At 33.0% G+C, this 16,466-nt stretch overlaps 1 protein-coding gene and 1 long non-coding RNA gene across 2 annotated transcripts in view; one reads left to right on the top strand and one right to left on the bottom strand.

The window, feature by feature from the left end:
* Positions 1–16,466, bottom strand: part of CRPPA (CDP-L-ribitol pyrophosphorylase A) — a 339,038-nt gene that overhangs the window by 137,558 nt on the left and 185,014 nt on the right. Inside the window, exon 9 of the mRNA XM_023215905.1 lies at positions 1,021–1,152. Within this exon, the coding sequence (XP_023071673.1) occupies positions 1,021–1,152 (132 nt within the window). The remainder of the gene's footprint in view (positions 1–1,020; positions 1,153–16,466) is intronic.
* LOC111545025 overlaps positions 14,660–16,466 on the top strand; it is a 39,239-nt gene continuing 37,432 nt past the window's right edge. Inside the window, exons 1-2 of the long non-coding RNA XR_002732318.1 lie at positions 14,660–14,748; positions 16,097–16,140. This is a non-coding gene — a long non-coding RNA (uncharacterized LOC111545025). The remainder of the gene's footprint in view (positions 14,749–16,096; positions 16,141–16,466) is intronic.

Below are 16,466 nucleotides of genomic sequence, written 5' to 3'. Positions count from 1 at the left end.
TTAAAAGAAAACCAAGGGACTAGCTAAAAGATGGTCCTTATATTTAATTAAAATGCATAGTTTCAGAAGAAATGTTACCCACAGGTTAAAAATGCAGCTGAAATAATTTCATAAACAAAAGCTGTGGCTACCCATAAATAACTTTAAATATCTGTCATTCGCGGGACATTCAGTACCAAAATATTTTTGAGACCACTAAAAAAAGCAGTGGACTGTTTAACTTGCTAGACTCTTGTATGGTACCTCCAAGAAACTCTAAAGTACTCACAAATTCAATGAAAGCTATCTGTGCACAAAGGACAAATCCACAGATTCTCCAAATTTTTTCCCCTAAATCTATTTCCTAATAGATTTTCCAAATTCCTTGTTTTAAATAGCATTTCTCTGCACAAAGAATCTGTAATGCTAGCTCATTGTACCTTCAGTGTACCTCACATGCAGCTATTGAAGACAGTGACAATGAATGTATTTCTCTAGTTAAGTACCATGCCCTTGTATAATCTGAATGCTAGGCAGTGCTTTCAAATGATTAAATAAGCTGTTTAGGGAGAGAAACAATTGACTACCAATATCTTTAACATAACATAAAAGTAAACAATCTTAAATTATACCAGTGGACAAGGATTATGGCTTTGTAGGGTTTCCAGATAAATATAAGAATTTTATCAGATTTGAAATTCAAATTTCATGCTTGGAACAAACTTACAAAAAGTATTATATATTTGAAATTCAATTTTAACTGGGCAAATCATGCTTCTATTCGATAAACTTGACAGTTCTATTTGAGATACCTAATATGAGATGTTTGCTCATTAGCATTTCCCCAATACTAGTGAGTTTTATTGGTTTCTATTTTTTTCTAGAGGCAAGAGGTTCTACTATGATAGCACACACATAGATGAGTAACTTTCCAGCCATAATTTCACTTATCATTAATATCCTCTGCTTTTAACAAATCGGATACCTACCATTAAAACTAGTCTACAGAACAGACATTCAGAAGATAAACATTTTACCTACCTGTGGGTAAGATATGAGAAGGCCATATAACAAAATATTTCTTTCTTTTACTTTCTTTGAAAAATCTTTAATCTGCATTAGGTTTTCCATTTTCTGACTGGGAGGTACTAATTTAAAATCAAGAAAATGAACCTGCAAAATACAAAAGACAATCTTTAGAATATCATTCCCTTCAACTTTCTCTGGAGGGAAAAAACATTAAAGAAGCTCAAAACCCTAAACCCATATGATTACAATATTGCAATAATCTTTATTAACTTGTGTTAATTTCTAGTTGTGCTTCAAGACATACTCAAGATCAATGAATCCTCCTTTATAAATACAGATGTAGTAAACACTCACTGAGAACATGAGGTTGAAAAACCAAATGCTAATATTCTCTTTCGCTTAGAGTCAAATGCATAAAGTATACGTGATTTCATCAAATCATTCAACTTAATTCATAATTTTTAACTAAGCGAGATAGAAATACAGTATTACATATACTAAGAAATTAACAGTATAAATAAAATTCAAGAAGAGTGATTATCCATTTAAGTAAATTAAGTTTTTTAAAAGAATCTCTTTCAATGTAATCAATAATCGTCATCTCTAATATGTAATTATTTCTTAAACTAAGAGGGTTTTTATAGAGACTACTTTTAAGCAGTTACGCTTTTCTTGAAAATATTATAGTGATCATTTTTAAAACTTTTAAATTTTTTATTGATACATAATACTTCTACATATTTATGGGGTACTGTGATATTTTGTTACATGCATAGAATGTGTATTGATCAAGTCAGTATATCTAGGCTGACCATTGATATTGAATATTGAACATTTATCATTTCTATGTTTTAGGAACATTTTAAGTCCTCTTTTCTATTTTTAAATACACAATATATTAACTCTTGTCACTCTTGGCCAGGCATAGTGGCTCACTCCTGTAACCCCAGCAGTTTGAGAGGCTGAGGCAGGCAGATCACTTGAGCCTAGAAGTTTGAGACCAGCCTGGGCAACAAGGCGAAATGCTGTCTCTACAAAAAATACAAAAGTTAGCCAGGCATGGTGGCATATGCCTATAACTCACTACATACCCCCATGCCAGCTGGACTAAGGAACAACACTGCTGCTTAATGTTAAAAGTCTCAACATACTATTTAACTTTTTGAACTACAGAATTACCTTTGTTACTTAGATGCCATCTACAAACTGACTTATTTCTATGTTATCCCATCAAACCAACTACTTACATTACAGAAAAACTTCAAGACTTTAAGGAGACATAGGAGAAGTATTTACAGGGTCTTTCATGAATTAACTTAAACACAGATACAGAACTCAACCTTATGAAATGCATAATTAGGTTAACAAAATTCAAGCATGAAGAAGTAGGATGCATCTCAAAATTATCTTTTACCAGATGCAAAGGCCTGATGATGACATGAAAACAGAAGACAATCTCCTGCAGATGTTCTTCCTAATACCATGAAACTTAAGCATATACTTTAAATAGTGCTACTAAGTTTGAACTTCTAAAATATATCAACTACTTATATGTTCTAGGAAAAAAATTCAGTTGCTACAAAATCACAATTTTAAAAAAACAGGGCAGTTTTGTATAACCACAGCAGAGGGCTGCAAAATGATAACTCAAGAGAAATGTAAATGTTTTTGCCTTAATAAAATAAACTTACAGCCAGGACAGGCTTGCATCTATTGAAATACAGCCAAGCATTTCATATAGGTTGAGTTCTGCAGATTTGCTTATAGCTACACATCCAGTAGATATTTTTTGATGTCTTTTTGCACCGTTCACTAATTCACTACATAGAAATTACAGTAAAACAGTATTTCCCACGCAGCGTGACATTTCCAACAGTTCTTTCTTGCATATACATAAAAAAGATAAGGCTATCCTTCTGCCCTCCAAAAAAGAATATCTAATTTCATTTTAATGAAAGGTAGCACATTTACTCATATAAACTGGTAAACTGCTTAAACATTTAACATGTGGTTAGCCTCATGGCTTGGTGGGTGGGCGAGGTTCCTGGCTCTCAGTGTTTGGAAAAGGCTCCTCTGCGTCTTGTGTGTCTTTACACTCAGCTCTACGCAAGCTTTATGTTTGTCTAGCAATCATTTAATATATTCCTGGTCCCAGATGAATTCCAGTTAACTTTTTATATTTCAAAATGGGATTTTTTACTTCTGAGAACAGATATATTAATTAAAGGACTATAAGAAAGTATCCAGCATGAGGTACTTTAAAACCCCACATTTCACACTTTCCTCTCATTGCAGTCTGTGTTCACAATAAAAGGCACGCGAAGGGAGTCAGGATTGGTGGTATGAGGGGAAATAGTCTCTGTTTAGTTCACTAAAAAGAAAGTCAATTTCTGAAGCTTAAGTATATACCTAAATATTGCATTGCTTAATGCCCAGAAAAGTGGAAAGAAGGATGGTCAAAATGAAAATTCTTGTTATGAGTTAGAAAGAATTGGCAGATAAGCTAGAGAGATTCTTTGAATCTACATAATAGCTGCAAAATTATCAACATGTGCATAAAAAAGTAAATTGTGTTAATGAGACCCAGAATCTTCAAAACATCACTTTTCAAAAGAAATATAATGAATCTAAAAACTGATGAAACCAGCCAGTACTAAACAGGTCAAAGTAATATTTGATCTGAAGGATTAGAAAAGATTTTAGAAAAACTATCTTATCAACTATTTAAGAATTAGATTCTGTTAATTAATTTAGTGTATTATGCTTAAAAATAAGCTTCTAATAGTGAACCACTTCATTGTAGAACAAAATTAAATCAGAGTCATCATCAAAGTCAACTCATAATTCTGATGAATAGAAACTAAATTATAAACTATCATGGAAACTCAAAGCAAATGTTTAGCAACTCATTGGTAAATCTTCACAAAATAAAATACCAGCAACACTAAATGGAGAAAGAATGGCATCTAACAAAAGGTAGTAAACAAAACACATTGCATTAAAACATTAACCATACAAAAGATTTAAATGTTTCTTTTGAGTCAAAGAATTAAAAAGTAAATGAGCTTCATAACATCAGTACAAATGCTACATGAGTATACACTGTTTCAAATCCTTATTCAAAAGATCAAAGTAATGAAACCAGAAATTCACATTTTAAACAGTTAATAAGAAAACCTAACTTCAAAAGTATTTTAAGTCATAAAATAAATATTTTTTCAAATTATTTTACTTTACAAGGTGGTCTCTCTTACAAGAACATCACTTTAACACTTGTATTATGGAACAATTATCTCAACATTACATACATCTACAATTACCTTAATTAACATCTGTAACAAATTTTAGAATCAAAAGAACAATCCCACTGATTAATATAAAGTATTGATTTGTTTAGCTAACTAAAAAACATAATTCTACGTTCATTTACTTTCTCCAAGGAAATTGTCAGAATATAAATCAGCAAAGAAGTTACAAAAAAAAACCAGGTATACACTTCTTCAAAATTTATCTAAGTTTACAATGTCATGTTTTAGTGAATTGTCAAAATTTCATTTTACATCATAAAAACTATTACTGCTTAAGCATCAATCTGTAATTTATTATTAAGATTCTCTGCAGGCCATGTAGGCATGCATTACTTGTCATTTAAAAAAAAATACTAAACAGTTTTAGAGTTTACTTCACAAATAAAGAAGACTTAGACATTTAGGCCAACTACTACAAGTCCATCATGCTACTTTTAATCTATAAGAATCGATTATATTGTATGTAATAAAGTTTTTGAAAAAATAAATATATTTAATGTGTTCCAAAGGCAAATTAATCTTTTCAAAAAACTTTTTAGAAAAGTTTTTTTAAGAAGATGAGGTATTCAGAATACACAGGAAAAAAAATATTCAAAGACATGACCAAGATGCCTGTAAGGCAGTTATACACTGTATCCAAGTCATATTAGAACAGCCTCCACCAATTCACCCTGTGCCTTATCTTAGGTGTGACCCAAATCATTAAAAGTCTTGGTAATGAGTAATTATTTAATAACCTCAGGAACAATGTTTTGGCAAAATAATCTTAGGTTTCTTTGAGCCCAGGAAATAGATAATCTAATAATCACAATCAATGTAGATATATAAGATTAACATCTTATACATATTTATTCTGAATTTGTCATTAAAAATGTGAAAATCTATGAAAAACTGTGCTAAGAAATGTAAAAAGAATGACCATAGACAAAAAGATAATAACAAGAAGTTACAGTTACAGCGCTTCCAATAAAAAACTGGAAGGTCACTGTTGTTTTACTTTGTTGGGCTATTCTGGATTAAAATAAAATGCCAACTTAACATTTGATTTTGAATAGAATTTTTTTTCCATGAAGCTACATCATGTGAAAAAGCAGACCCAAATCAACAGTTGGCAAAATAAAAGTCTACAACTGCACTGTACACTTGAGTAGCCATTAGCCATATACTGCTACATTTAAATTCAAATGTATTAGTATTAAAAATAAAAACTCAGGTCATCAGTTTAGCTATATTTCAAGAGCTCATATCCTCACTTAGATAGTGGCTACCACATATAAGAGAAAGACAACTTTTTGTTAATTTTCACATAGGCAGATAGGATTTATAAGTTTACTCTATACAACATGATGTTCTGAAGTATTCATTAGTTGTAGAATGACTAAATCTATACAATGTACACATGTACGGCCTCATAGCTGAAAGTTTATATTCTTTGACATTTCCCTAACCCTCTACTATCTACTGCCATAATATCAACTCTTTTGGATTCCACATGAGCAACATCATTCAGTATTTGTCTTTCTGTGCCTAGCTTACTTCACTTGATATCGTGTCCTCCAAATTCATCCACGTTATTGCAAATGCCAGGATTTCCTTCTTTTTCATGGCCAAAGAGTATTTAATTGTGTATATTTCACATTTTCTTTATCCATCCCTTTGTGGATACTTAGGTTGATTCCATATCCTAGCTTCAGTGAAAAATGCTGCAATGGACACAGGAATACTGATATCTCTTTGAAATAATGATTTCATTTCCTTTGGATATGTACCTAGTAGTGGGGTTGGTAGACGATACAGTAGTTCTATTTTTAATTTTTTTGGAGCCTCCATGCTGCTTTCTATCATGGCTGTGGTAATTTACATTCCCACAAGGGAAAGTAAGGGGTCCTTTTTCTCCATATTCTTGACAACACTTGTCTTTGTCCTTTTCATAACAACCATTCTAATAGGCGTGAGGTGATATCTCACTGTGGTTGTGATTTACACTTCCCTGATGATTAGTGATATTGAGTATTTTTTCATATGCCTATTGGCCATCTATTTCCTTTTCAGACATGTCTATTCAGGTCTTCTATCCTTTTGTTAGTATCTTGTTTTCTTGATATGGAGCCAAGTTTTTTTTACAGAATTCTGACATTAAGTCTTTATGAGATGTATAGTTCGCATATGAGAGGTATGGGTCCTCTCATTCTGTAAGTTGTCTCTTCATTTTTCCTCAGCTGTGCAGAAGCTTTTAAGTTTGATGTGACCCCAATTTGCCTATTTTTGCTTTTGTAGCCATTACTCTTGGGGTCATATCAAAAAGTCCTAGCCTAGATCCATGTTGTAAGTCTTTTTTCCTATGTATCTTCTAGTCGTTTCATAGATTCTAATCTTACATTTAATCCCTAATCTATTTTGAGTGGTTTTTGTACATGGTGTGAGACAAGGGCCTAATTCCATTCTTCTGCATGTGGGTATCCAATTATCCCAACAACATTTATTGAAGAGACTGCCCATTCTCTATTGTATGTTCTAGAAAATTTTGTCTAAATCAGTTGACTATAAACATGGGATTTCTGGGCATTCTATAACATTCCATTTGTCCATGTGTGTTTTTATACCAGTACTATGTTGTTTTGGTTACTATATCTTTGTAGTATATTTTGAAGTCAGGTAATGTGATTCCCTACAGCTTTGTTCTTTTCCCTCAATATGGTTTTGGCTATTCAAGCTCTAGCAAAAGGTTTTCCCATTTTTTTAGCCCTTCAAAAAAACTCTTAGTTTTGTAGATCTACTCTACCATTTTCCTACTATTTCATTCATTTCTGCTCTAATCTATATTGTTTCCTTCCTTCTCCTAACTTCAGGCTTAGTTTGTTGTTTTTTTTCTAGTTCCTTAAAGTGAAAACTAGGTGAAAGGAAATGTTTCTTCATTTTTGATATAGGTGTATATTGTTATCAACTTCCCTGTTAGAACTGCTTTTACTGTTTCCCATAGATTTCCCATACATTAGGCTTCCACTTGTTTGTCTCAAGGAATTTTTTAAGTATAACTTTAAATTCTTCATTGACCCACTGTCTAGTCAGGAGGATGTTTAATTTCCAAGTATTTGTGAATTCTCCAAAGTCCTCCAGTTCCTGATTTATAGTTTCATATTTTGTAGTCAGAAAATATTATTTGGTAGCTTAAGTTTTTTAACACTTGTTTCATAGCCTAACATGATTTACCCCGGAGAATGTTCCATGTGCAGTTGAAAAAAGTTACACTTTTCAGCCGTTCAACTCTTGGATTGAATATCCCGTGTATGTCTGTTATGTCTATTTGATCAAAAGCATAGTTTAAATCCAATATTTCCTTATTGGTTTTCTGGCTAACTTGCTCATTGCTGGTGGCAGGTGTTAAAGTAGCCCACAATTATTGCATTGCAGTCTTTCTCTCCCTTCAGATCTATTAATATTTGCTTCATATTATATATGTAGGTATTCCAACATTGGTTGCATATATCACAACTGTCCTATCTTCTTACTTGATCCTTTTGATATTATATAATGACCTTTTTATATTTCTTTACTAAAAGCATATTTTACCTCATGAATACAGCTATTCCTGCTTTTTTTGTTGTTTCAATTTGTATGGGATATCTTTTTCCATGCCTTCACTTTCAGTCTGTGTGTGTCCTTACAGGTGAAATGAGTCTCTTTTTGGCAGCATATTGTTGGATTTTTAAAAATCTATTAAGCTACTTTATGTCTTGTGATTGGAAAAACATACTTACATTCAAGATAATTATTGATAGGTACAGACTTACAACTGCCATTTTTGTCCATTGTTTTCTAGTTGTTTTGCCAAGTTTTGTTCCTTTCTTCCTCTATCTTCCTTTATGGTCAAGTAATTTTTTTAGTGTTACATTTTTAATTTCTTGCTTTTTATTTTTTTGTGTATCTAATGTAAGTTTTTGCTTTGTGGTTACCATGATGCTTACAAAAACCACAATACATTGTTTTAAGGTGGTGAACACTTCGATTTTAACAACAAAAGCTCTACACATTTACTCCACTCACTCCATATTCAGTAATTTTCATGTCACAATTTTCATATTGCATGTCCTTAAATTCATTACTATTTTTAATAGGTTTGCTTTTTCACCTTCACACTAGTGATAAAAATGATTTACACACAACCATTACAATATGAGTGTTGTGGATTTCACTGTATACTTTTACCATAGAGTTTTATATTTTCAAATGTTTTCATGTTATTCACTAGTGTTGTGCTTTCTTTTGGCTTGAAGGATTCCTATTAGCATTTCTTGTATATCAGGTCTGGTGGTGATATATTGCCTCAGCTTTTGTTTGCCCAGGAAAGTATTCATCTTTTCTTCATCTCTGAAGGACACCTTTGCTGGGTACACTATTCTTGGCTGACAGTTTTTTTTTCCCCGCTTTCAGCATTTTAAATATATACTTTTGCTTTTCCCTAGCCTATAAGATTTCTGCCAAAAAGTCTGCTGCTAGCTATATTTGAATTCCATTATGTTATCTGCTTCCTTTCTCTTGCTGCTTTCAGGATCTTCCTAGCATTTAATTTTTGATAGTGTTATAATATGTCTTGGAGTCACCTTGTTTGGTTTAAATTTGATTGGAGATCTTTGACATTTCTGTCCCTGGATATTTACATTGATCTCAAAAATTAAAAAAAAAAAAAATTTCTATTTAAGCTTTCTATCCCTTTACCTTTTCCTCCTTCATGAATGCCTGTGACTCAAAGATTGGCTCTTTGGATGCTGTACCATAAACCCTATAACCTTTCTTCATTCCTTTACTTCTTTTTTCTTCTATTTATTTCAAAATAACCTGTCTTCAAGTTCATGTTATTTCTTGTGCTTGGCGAATTCTGCTGTTGATGAACTCTATTGCATTTTTCATTCCCTACATTGTATTTTCACCTCCAGGATTTGATTTTTTGAAAATTGTTTCATGCATCATCTAGTAGAAGCTAAAAAATATTATTTCAATCTCATTATATTTCACATTCTGGTCACTTAGTGTTTTCTTCATTTTGTTGAATTGTTTCTCTGTATTTTCTTCAAGTTTGCTGAGCTTCCTTAAAGTTTTGAATTCTTTGTCAGAAAGCTCACATGTCTCCCATGTCTCCATTTCTTTAGGGTCAGTCACTTGTACATTTTTTCCATATGGTCATGTAATGTTTTCCTGATTGTTCTTGATTCTTGTGATCATTTGTCAATGTCTGCACATTTAAAGATGTAGATACTTATTACAGTCTTCATAGATAGGGATTTGACTTTGCTTGGGATAGCTCTGTAGCAGGTGTGACACTGCCAGAAGCCTGAGGTTCACTACATCAGGTGTGGCACCAGATCTGGCCAGAAGCCAGGGGCCACCTGCTGCTGCTGAGTGCTGTTCAGAGGACTGACACAAGCCTGGCAGTGGTATAAACTGGAGATTGAGTCTTCAAAAAAAGACTGAAGCATGGGGCTCTGGTGTCCCACCTGGTGCTACATCTGGTCTAGAGGCTTAGTCTGCAGTTACTGGCTTGAAATACAAAGCTGTGGAAATTACCCTGGTGTTAAGTATTATTGTGGTGGGCCAAGTGTTGGGGTTCAAGGCAAAATCTTATACTCACTTCCTTCTTTTTCCTTAAGTGAACAATCTCTCTTCTCCATTCCATGCTGCCATAGTTGGGGAGGAGTAACACAGGTAACAAACTGTCCTTCCTACTCTCTTCAATGCATATTTTCTTACTACCATGCTACAACCAGGTACTGGAATTTCTCACTTGGTTTCTTTAGCTCTTTTGAAGGTATTCTGACATGTGGATAGTTGTTCAAATTGATATTTCTGGGGGTGGGGTGACAATCACTGGATAATCCTGCTTTGTCATCTTGTTCCACCCATCCACAACATGTTATCATGGTAAAAAGTGTTAACAGAAAAGGTTTGTCTAAACAAAAATGTGCTTATATATTATGATTGGTGGTCATATATCCCATTAAATATTTTTGATCATTTTGATCATTTAAAATAATTTACACATCCATACTGCACAGGAATTTTTACTCCTACCTAGTGTTACTACTTAAAATCTCACTGTGAAAAATTAGATCTTGAACAGGCAAAATTACACATAATCTAAGCTAAAACAGACTGAGTTTGTTCTTCTTTACATAAAAATATTTCTGAAAATGTGAATGAGTATTAAATGTGTAAAAATTAAACACTCAAAATTTCAATGTACCCAGTTTCTGTTTCTAACTAAGGAGGAGTACTAGGGATGAAATTGTTTTTCTTCCTCAACCAACTTTAAAAAAGCAAACTATATGAAACAATGTTTTTTAAAGACATTATACATGTTACATTGAAGAAATAATCCCTAAGAGACACAAAACAAAGTGAGCTGTACATGTACCCCATCCTACTGCCCACAAGAGAGTTTCAGGACATGGTACATGGAGGAATCCAGATTTCATTTCTTTTAATTGAGAGATAAAGTTAAGAATCTGGGGAGACCAAGGCAGACAGAATAGAGTCACAGGTAGAGTACCAGAGAGGAGAGAGCTTCACAGTGAGAGAGCTCTATAAAACATCAGAATATCTTCCTCATAGAGACAGCAGAGGTGTATTGATCAGTGCACCTATGTGAGAAAATTAGTCAAAGGACTAGAAGGAACAGTACTCCATGCACACACAGGGTTGGGAAGATTGGCAATAGCCATGAGCCATACTAGAAAACTTCATAATTAATATGGTTTAAATTTCCCTACCAAAACTCACATTAAAACTTAATTGCCACTGTAACAGTATTAAGAGGTAGGGCCTTTAAGAAGTGATAAGGTCATGAGGGCTCATGAAGGGACTAATGCCTTTATCATGAGAATGGATTAGTTACTGCAGAAATGTGTTCTCGACAAAAGAAATGAGTTCAGCCCACTTCTATCTGCCATGTGCACTTGTTCCCACCTTCTGCCCTTCCACTAGGGGATGATCTTCACCAATTGTCAGCAGCATACTCTTGGACTTGCCAGTTTCCAGAATCATGAGTCAAATAAATCATATTTATTTATAAATCACCCAGTTCATGTTATTCTGTTATAACACCAGAAAACAGAGTAAGACAATAATTTATAGGGCATTAGGTAGAATATAAACAAGGGTCTTCCCTCAGTTGTGGGAAATAATTATCTCTACACTAAATATACTAACTAGTCCTGCTGAAAGATCAAAAAAACAAGACCCAAATGGATCAAACTGGGTTTTAATTACTTGTATCTGGAACAAAGCTCATATTTATAAGAATATAAAAATATCCATCTCCTAAGATAAAATTCACAATGTCTGAGAGCTTAAATACCGAACATTTTAAAAAGCAGAAAATATGGCCAGTTATGAGAAAAATCAACCAAAACCAACCCAACTGACACCAATATTAGAACTAAAAACAGTTATTAAAACTGTGTTCCAGTTGTTCAAAAACTATAGGAAAGACTGAACATATTTAGCACAGATGCAAAATAGACCTAAATCTAACTTCAAGAGATGAAAACTATAGGACGTGATATTTTTAAAACCCCCACTGGAAATAATTAACAGAAAATCTGATATTAAAGATTAGTGAACTTGAAGACATAGCCATAGAAACGATTTTAAATGAAACAACAACAACAACAACAACAACAAAAGACAAAAAGAGGAAATTAAACAGACCACCAATGAGATATGGATCATATTTAGTCAGCCTAATACACAGGTAACCAGAGTTTCCAATAAGTTGGGAAAACAACAGAAAAACATTTGAAAAGTTAATGCTGAAAACATTCCTAATTGAATGAAAATTTTAAAACCACATATCAACACATCTTAAATATGCATGCAAAAAAGAAAAATCTTAGGCAAGGAAAGGAGGAAGACACTGTGACCATAATGAGGAGATACAAACTTCCTTTCAGTCTAACCCAGAACTGATAGGCATTAGAATCTTCAAAGATACTATAATGGTTGTTGTAATTAAATTACATATATTCAAAAGTTAGAGACTATATTAAAAAGGACCTAAATCAAACTTCTAGAGGTGAAAGCTCCAGTGCCTAATACAAAAAATACTGTTGTTTAAAATTCAATGCATATCTGCACACATAAGACGGTACAATGATATATACCATCTCAGCACATGGATGCTGAGCTCAATTAAATGGCCAGCCAGAGCAAAGGAACATCTGTTTGGCACATGCTTTCATAATTATATAAGTTGTGCAACAATAAATGAATGAGTGAAATACCAATTCTGTTGACATATTATAATATTAGCGTTTAAGTTTGAAGGTAACTTTTGTTCTACTTTATATTTATGACAAGGGTAGAAGCTATTCACTTTCAGGCTGCCAGGTCCATCTAATTGAAAATGATAAATTGCAAGAAAAAAATGGTTCTGTACCTGTTAATATTACCAGTATTTAACAGAGCAGTCAGTTTACAACATAATCCAAATAAAAGGAGACAGGAAAAAAAGAACAATTATCATCCATAATTTTTTATTTCAAACTTTTGTTTTCAACCTAACATTTCTAAATGTTGCACGTATAAACTAAAACAGCAAATTAGTGTTCATAATGTAATTTTTGGTTTACTTAATATAGTAGTGATACATTTAAAATTTATTCTGGGATAAATAAAGGATGCTACCTCCAAAAAAAAGTGAGAATATCACTCCCCAAATTTAATTTTTAAGAGGAAAATGAAGTCCCATTTTGAAATGAGAAATACTTTAAAGGTTAATACTACTGTTCAGGACACATACAGAAAGTAATTTAAAATAAGAAATAAGTAGTCATTTATTGACACAATAAGATGCTTCATAAAAACTAAAAGCAGGCACTTGTAAGTTAGACAATTTTGAAATTAAAAAAAGTTTTTCTAAAAGGCAAAATAAAAAAATTTAAAATTGAATTCTACTCAAAAGATCAAGATAGTAAAATGCATGAAGTTGAAATTTATATACTGTAAATGTCATAAAAATGCAGAACTAGTATTATTATTCTCCTTAACAGAATGTAGCAATTACTTGAGTTGCAATTTTTATTATTTCCTCATATCAACCTCCTTCTTTTCTGCAAGTCACCACAAAGCACCTTGTTGTAGAAGACAGCACTGAAGCAGGGTAGGATAGCAGACAACATATCTTGGAACATTAAGGCACGTTCAAATGAACAAATATTTCTGAATGTCTACACATGCTGACTTGTCAAAGGAGAAGGGATATGAGCACAAGGGTATTAGGGAAGGATTCCAAGAGGAAATGTCACTCAAATTTTTAAGGAAAGTTTGGCAAGTAAACAATTAAAAAAAAAAAAAACGTTTCAGGTAGAAAGAAAAACTCATGCAGGAAACACATCTAAATCAAGCCACAGGGTACATGTGGAAAACTATAAATAACTTAGTGATTTCCAGCGGGCAAACTACTCAATAAGGAAATGAGAAAGACAGAACAGTAGAATTAGGCAAGAGCCAGACCAGGCCAAGGCTTTATGATCTGAGTTTTGTCCATTAGGAGATGAGAAGAATCTGCAAGTTTTCAATAAGGAGAGTAACTTGGTAAATTTATACTAGCAAAATCTCTCACAGTGGCTATGGTAAGCTCAATTGGAAACAAAAGATAGAAGTTGAGATGAATAGTTCAGAGAAGGAAAAAGACTTTTAAACATTTAAACTGCCTGCATTTGAACATTTCTATCAAAACTTTGAGAAAGGACGAAATTTAGGGATAAAAACAAAAATCAGTGCATGAGTAATACTTTAAATCATGAGGCTTCATGACCCAGATAGTGCATGTCTGTTAAATAAATGCCTAACACATATAGGATAAAGGTACTAATAACTGTGGCAAACTAGGTCATTTCAGATTGAAAATCTAAATCAAAAATCAGCAAACTATGGGTCAAGCCTATTTTGTAAATATAGTTTTACTAGAACACAGCCATACTCATTCTTTTGCATACTGTCTATGACTGCTTTGACATGAAAACAGCAGAGTTGATAGTTGTGAAAAAGACTGTGCAGACAGGCCACAAAGCCTAAAATATTTACCATCTGGTTCTTTACAGGAAAAAAACTGCCAATTCTCAAAATGAAACAAGGTATCTTAGAGCCAGGTAAAGAAAGGGCTTGAGTTACCTCTTTAAAATGAAAGCATTCCAGTAAATGATTTTCAAGATCCTTTTCTCTTGTAACAAAATAGGTTTCTACTGTTCGAAAAGGACAAGCATTGGTATTACTCATGAAAATTATGTGATACAGTGAAATGATCACCAGGCTTAATTTTGAACTGGGGATAATGCTATCTATGATAATCAACTCTCAGGGTTGCTCTGAAGACTAAAGCCCTGGGATCATTCATTTTAAAGGAAAAGAACAGTGACTCATTATTCCCAGCTTTTCAGTAAGTGTCTGTTATTACTAACATTAACCTAATTATACTAATAACATACATTAGCAGGCCACATTTGCTGGGAGGGTTTAAAAAAAAAAAAAAAAATGGAAATTATAAACATTATTTGAAGTTCCATTTCATACCAATGGGAAGAGCAAGAAACACAAGGTCATAGTTGGAATTTTGATAGCTGAGGAAACAACTCAGAACTCAATCATTACTATAAACACGTTAACTAAGAAAGTTTAAATCTAGAGGCCTCTCACTATATTCTAGAAGTGGAAGTAATACTCAGTACTCAGAGGAGTCATGCTGGTGACTTTAACCAGTCCTACTGTTCCCAAATAAGTTTTTCAGTATTGACTCTGGGACTACCTTGACAACACTTGCTATATTCCACCTTAGCAAGTACCAGTAGAATTAAGCTTAAGTATTGAGCATTTAACTAAAATTAAGTTCCATAATTCCATAAAACAAAATCTCTGGTGCCCAGAAAATTGAATCATATTATACTTTTCAAAATTATCACACATAAACTTATTGCTAACAGGATTCAAGCCAAAAAAATCTGAATCTAGAAGTTTCTGGCACTGATTCCATTATCTTTCTATACTTTCCATACGAGAACAGTTCAGGCTTTCCAAAACCTGCAAAATTAGGTGGCTACAGATCTTAATCCTAAGGCAACAGCATATAAGCCTGGTAATATTCTTACCATCTTCCTGTCTGCCAATAATTCAACCAATAGAAAAGGTTTTTTTCTGTTTTTGTTTTTCAGAATATGAGCTATTACAATAAAAAGGATATCACTAAAAAAAATCATCTGCCATACAGACACTATAGAAGGCTTGGAAAAGACATTGTAATATAAAAGATATATTTTAAATTGTGTCTATCCCTGGAACTTTATTAAAATTCAGTATTAAGAAAGTCATAAAGGAGTCTCACTTGCCTTTCAAAGTAAGCTTTGAGAACTTTTGTACACACAGACACACACACACACACACACAAATGAACAGAAAACTTTTGAATATGAATAAAATCTTTTAAATTATACTTTGCCAAAAAATCTGAGATCGTCATATGCCTATTCAACCTTAAAAAACAAACCACAAAGTTCCCGCTCTAATCTTCCCTAGCTTACTATCATTATCCAAGTTTTATAAGACATAAAATTAGAGGCTATACTTCTTTTCTCTCATTTATTTAAGCTTCAATTCTTAATGCTTTGATCTCTTAAATATATCTTGATTTCATTTTGTTCACTCCCACTAAAACTACCTGCCTTTGTTTCGCCTGCTGTAACACATACCATCGACCAGATGGCTTATTAATACCAGAAATTTTTTTCTCACAGTTCTGGAAGTTGGAAGTACAAAATCAGATTGCCAGCATCATCAGGTACTCATGAGGGCTGTCTTCCAGCATGCAGACTGCCAACTTCTCATTGTGTCCTCAGGTAGTGAGAACAAACTCTTACTCTTCTTAAAATGGCATTAATCTCATTCATGAGGGCTCTACTCTCAAGATCTAATCACCTCCCAAAGCACCCACCTCCTAATACCATCATTATGGGGGTTAAGACTTCACCATATAAATTTTGAGGGGACACAAACATTCAGTCCAATACAGTAACCTAGTCCTCACTACCACTATTATTTCTTGTACTATTATACTGCAGTAGCCTCCCAACTAAACTAGGAATTTCTCTCCTTATTTTAATCTAC

This window comes from Piliocolobus tephrosceles, chromosome 8 (genome assembly GCF_002776525.5).
Source record: "Piliocolobus tephrosceles isolate RC106 chromosome 8, ASM277652v3, whole genome shotgun sequence".
Classification (NCBI taxonomy): domain Eukaryota; kingdom Metazoa; phylum Chordata; class Mammalia; order Primates; family Cercopithecidae; genus Piliocolobus; species Piliocolobus tephrosceles.
The sequence above is the reverse complement of the archived record's forward strand: the minus strand, read 5'-3'. Positions and strand labels throughout refer to the sequence as shown.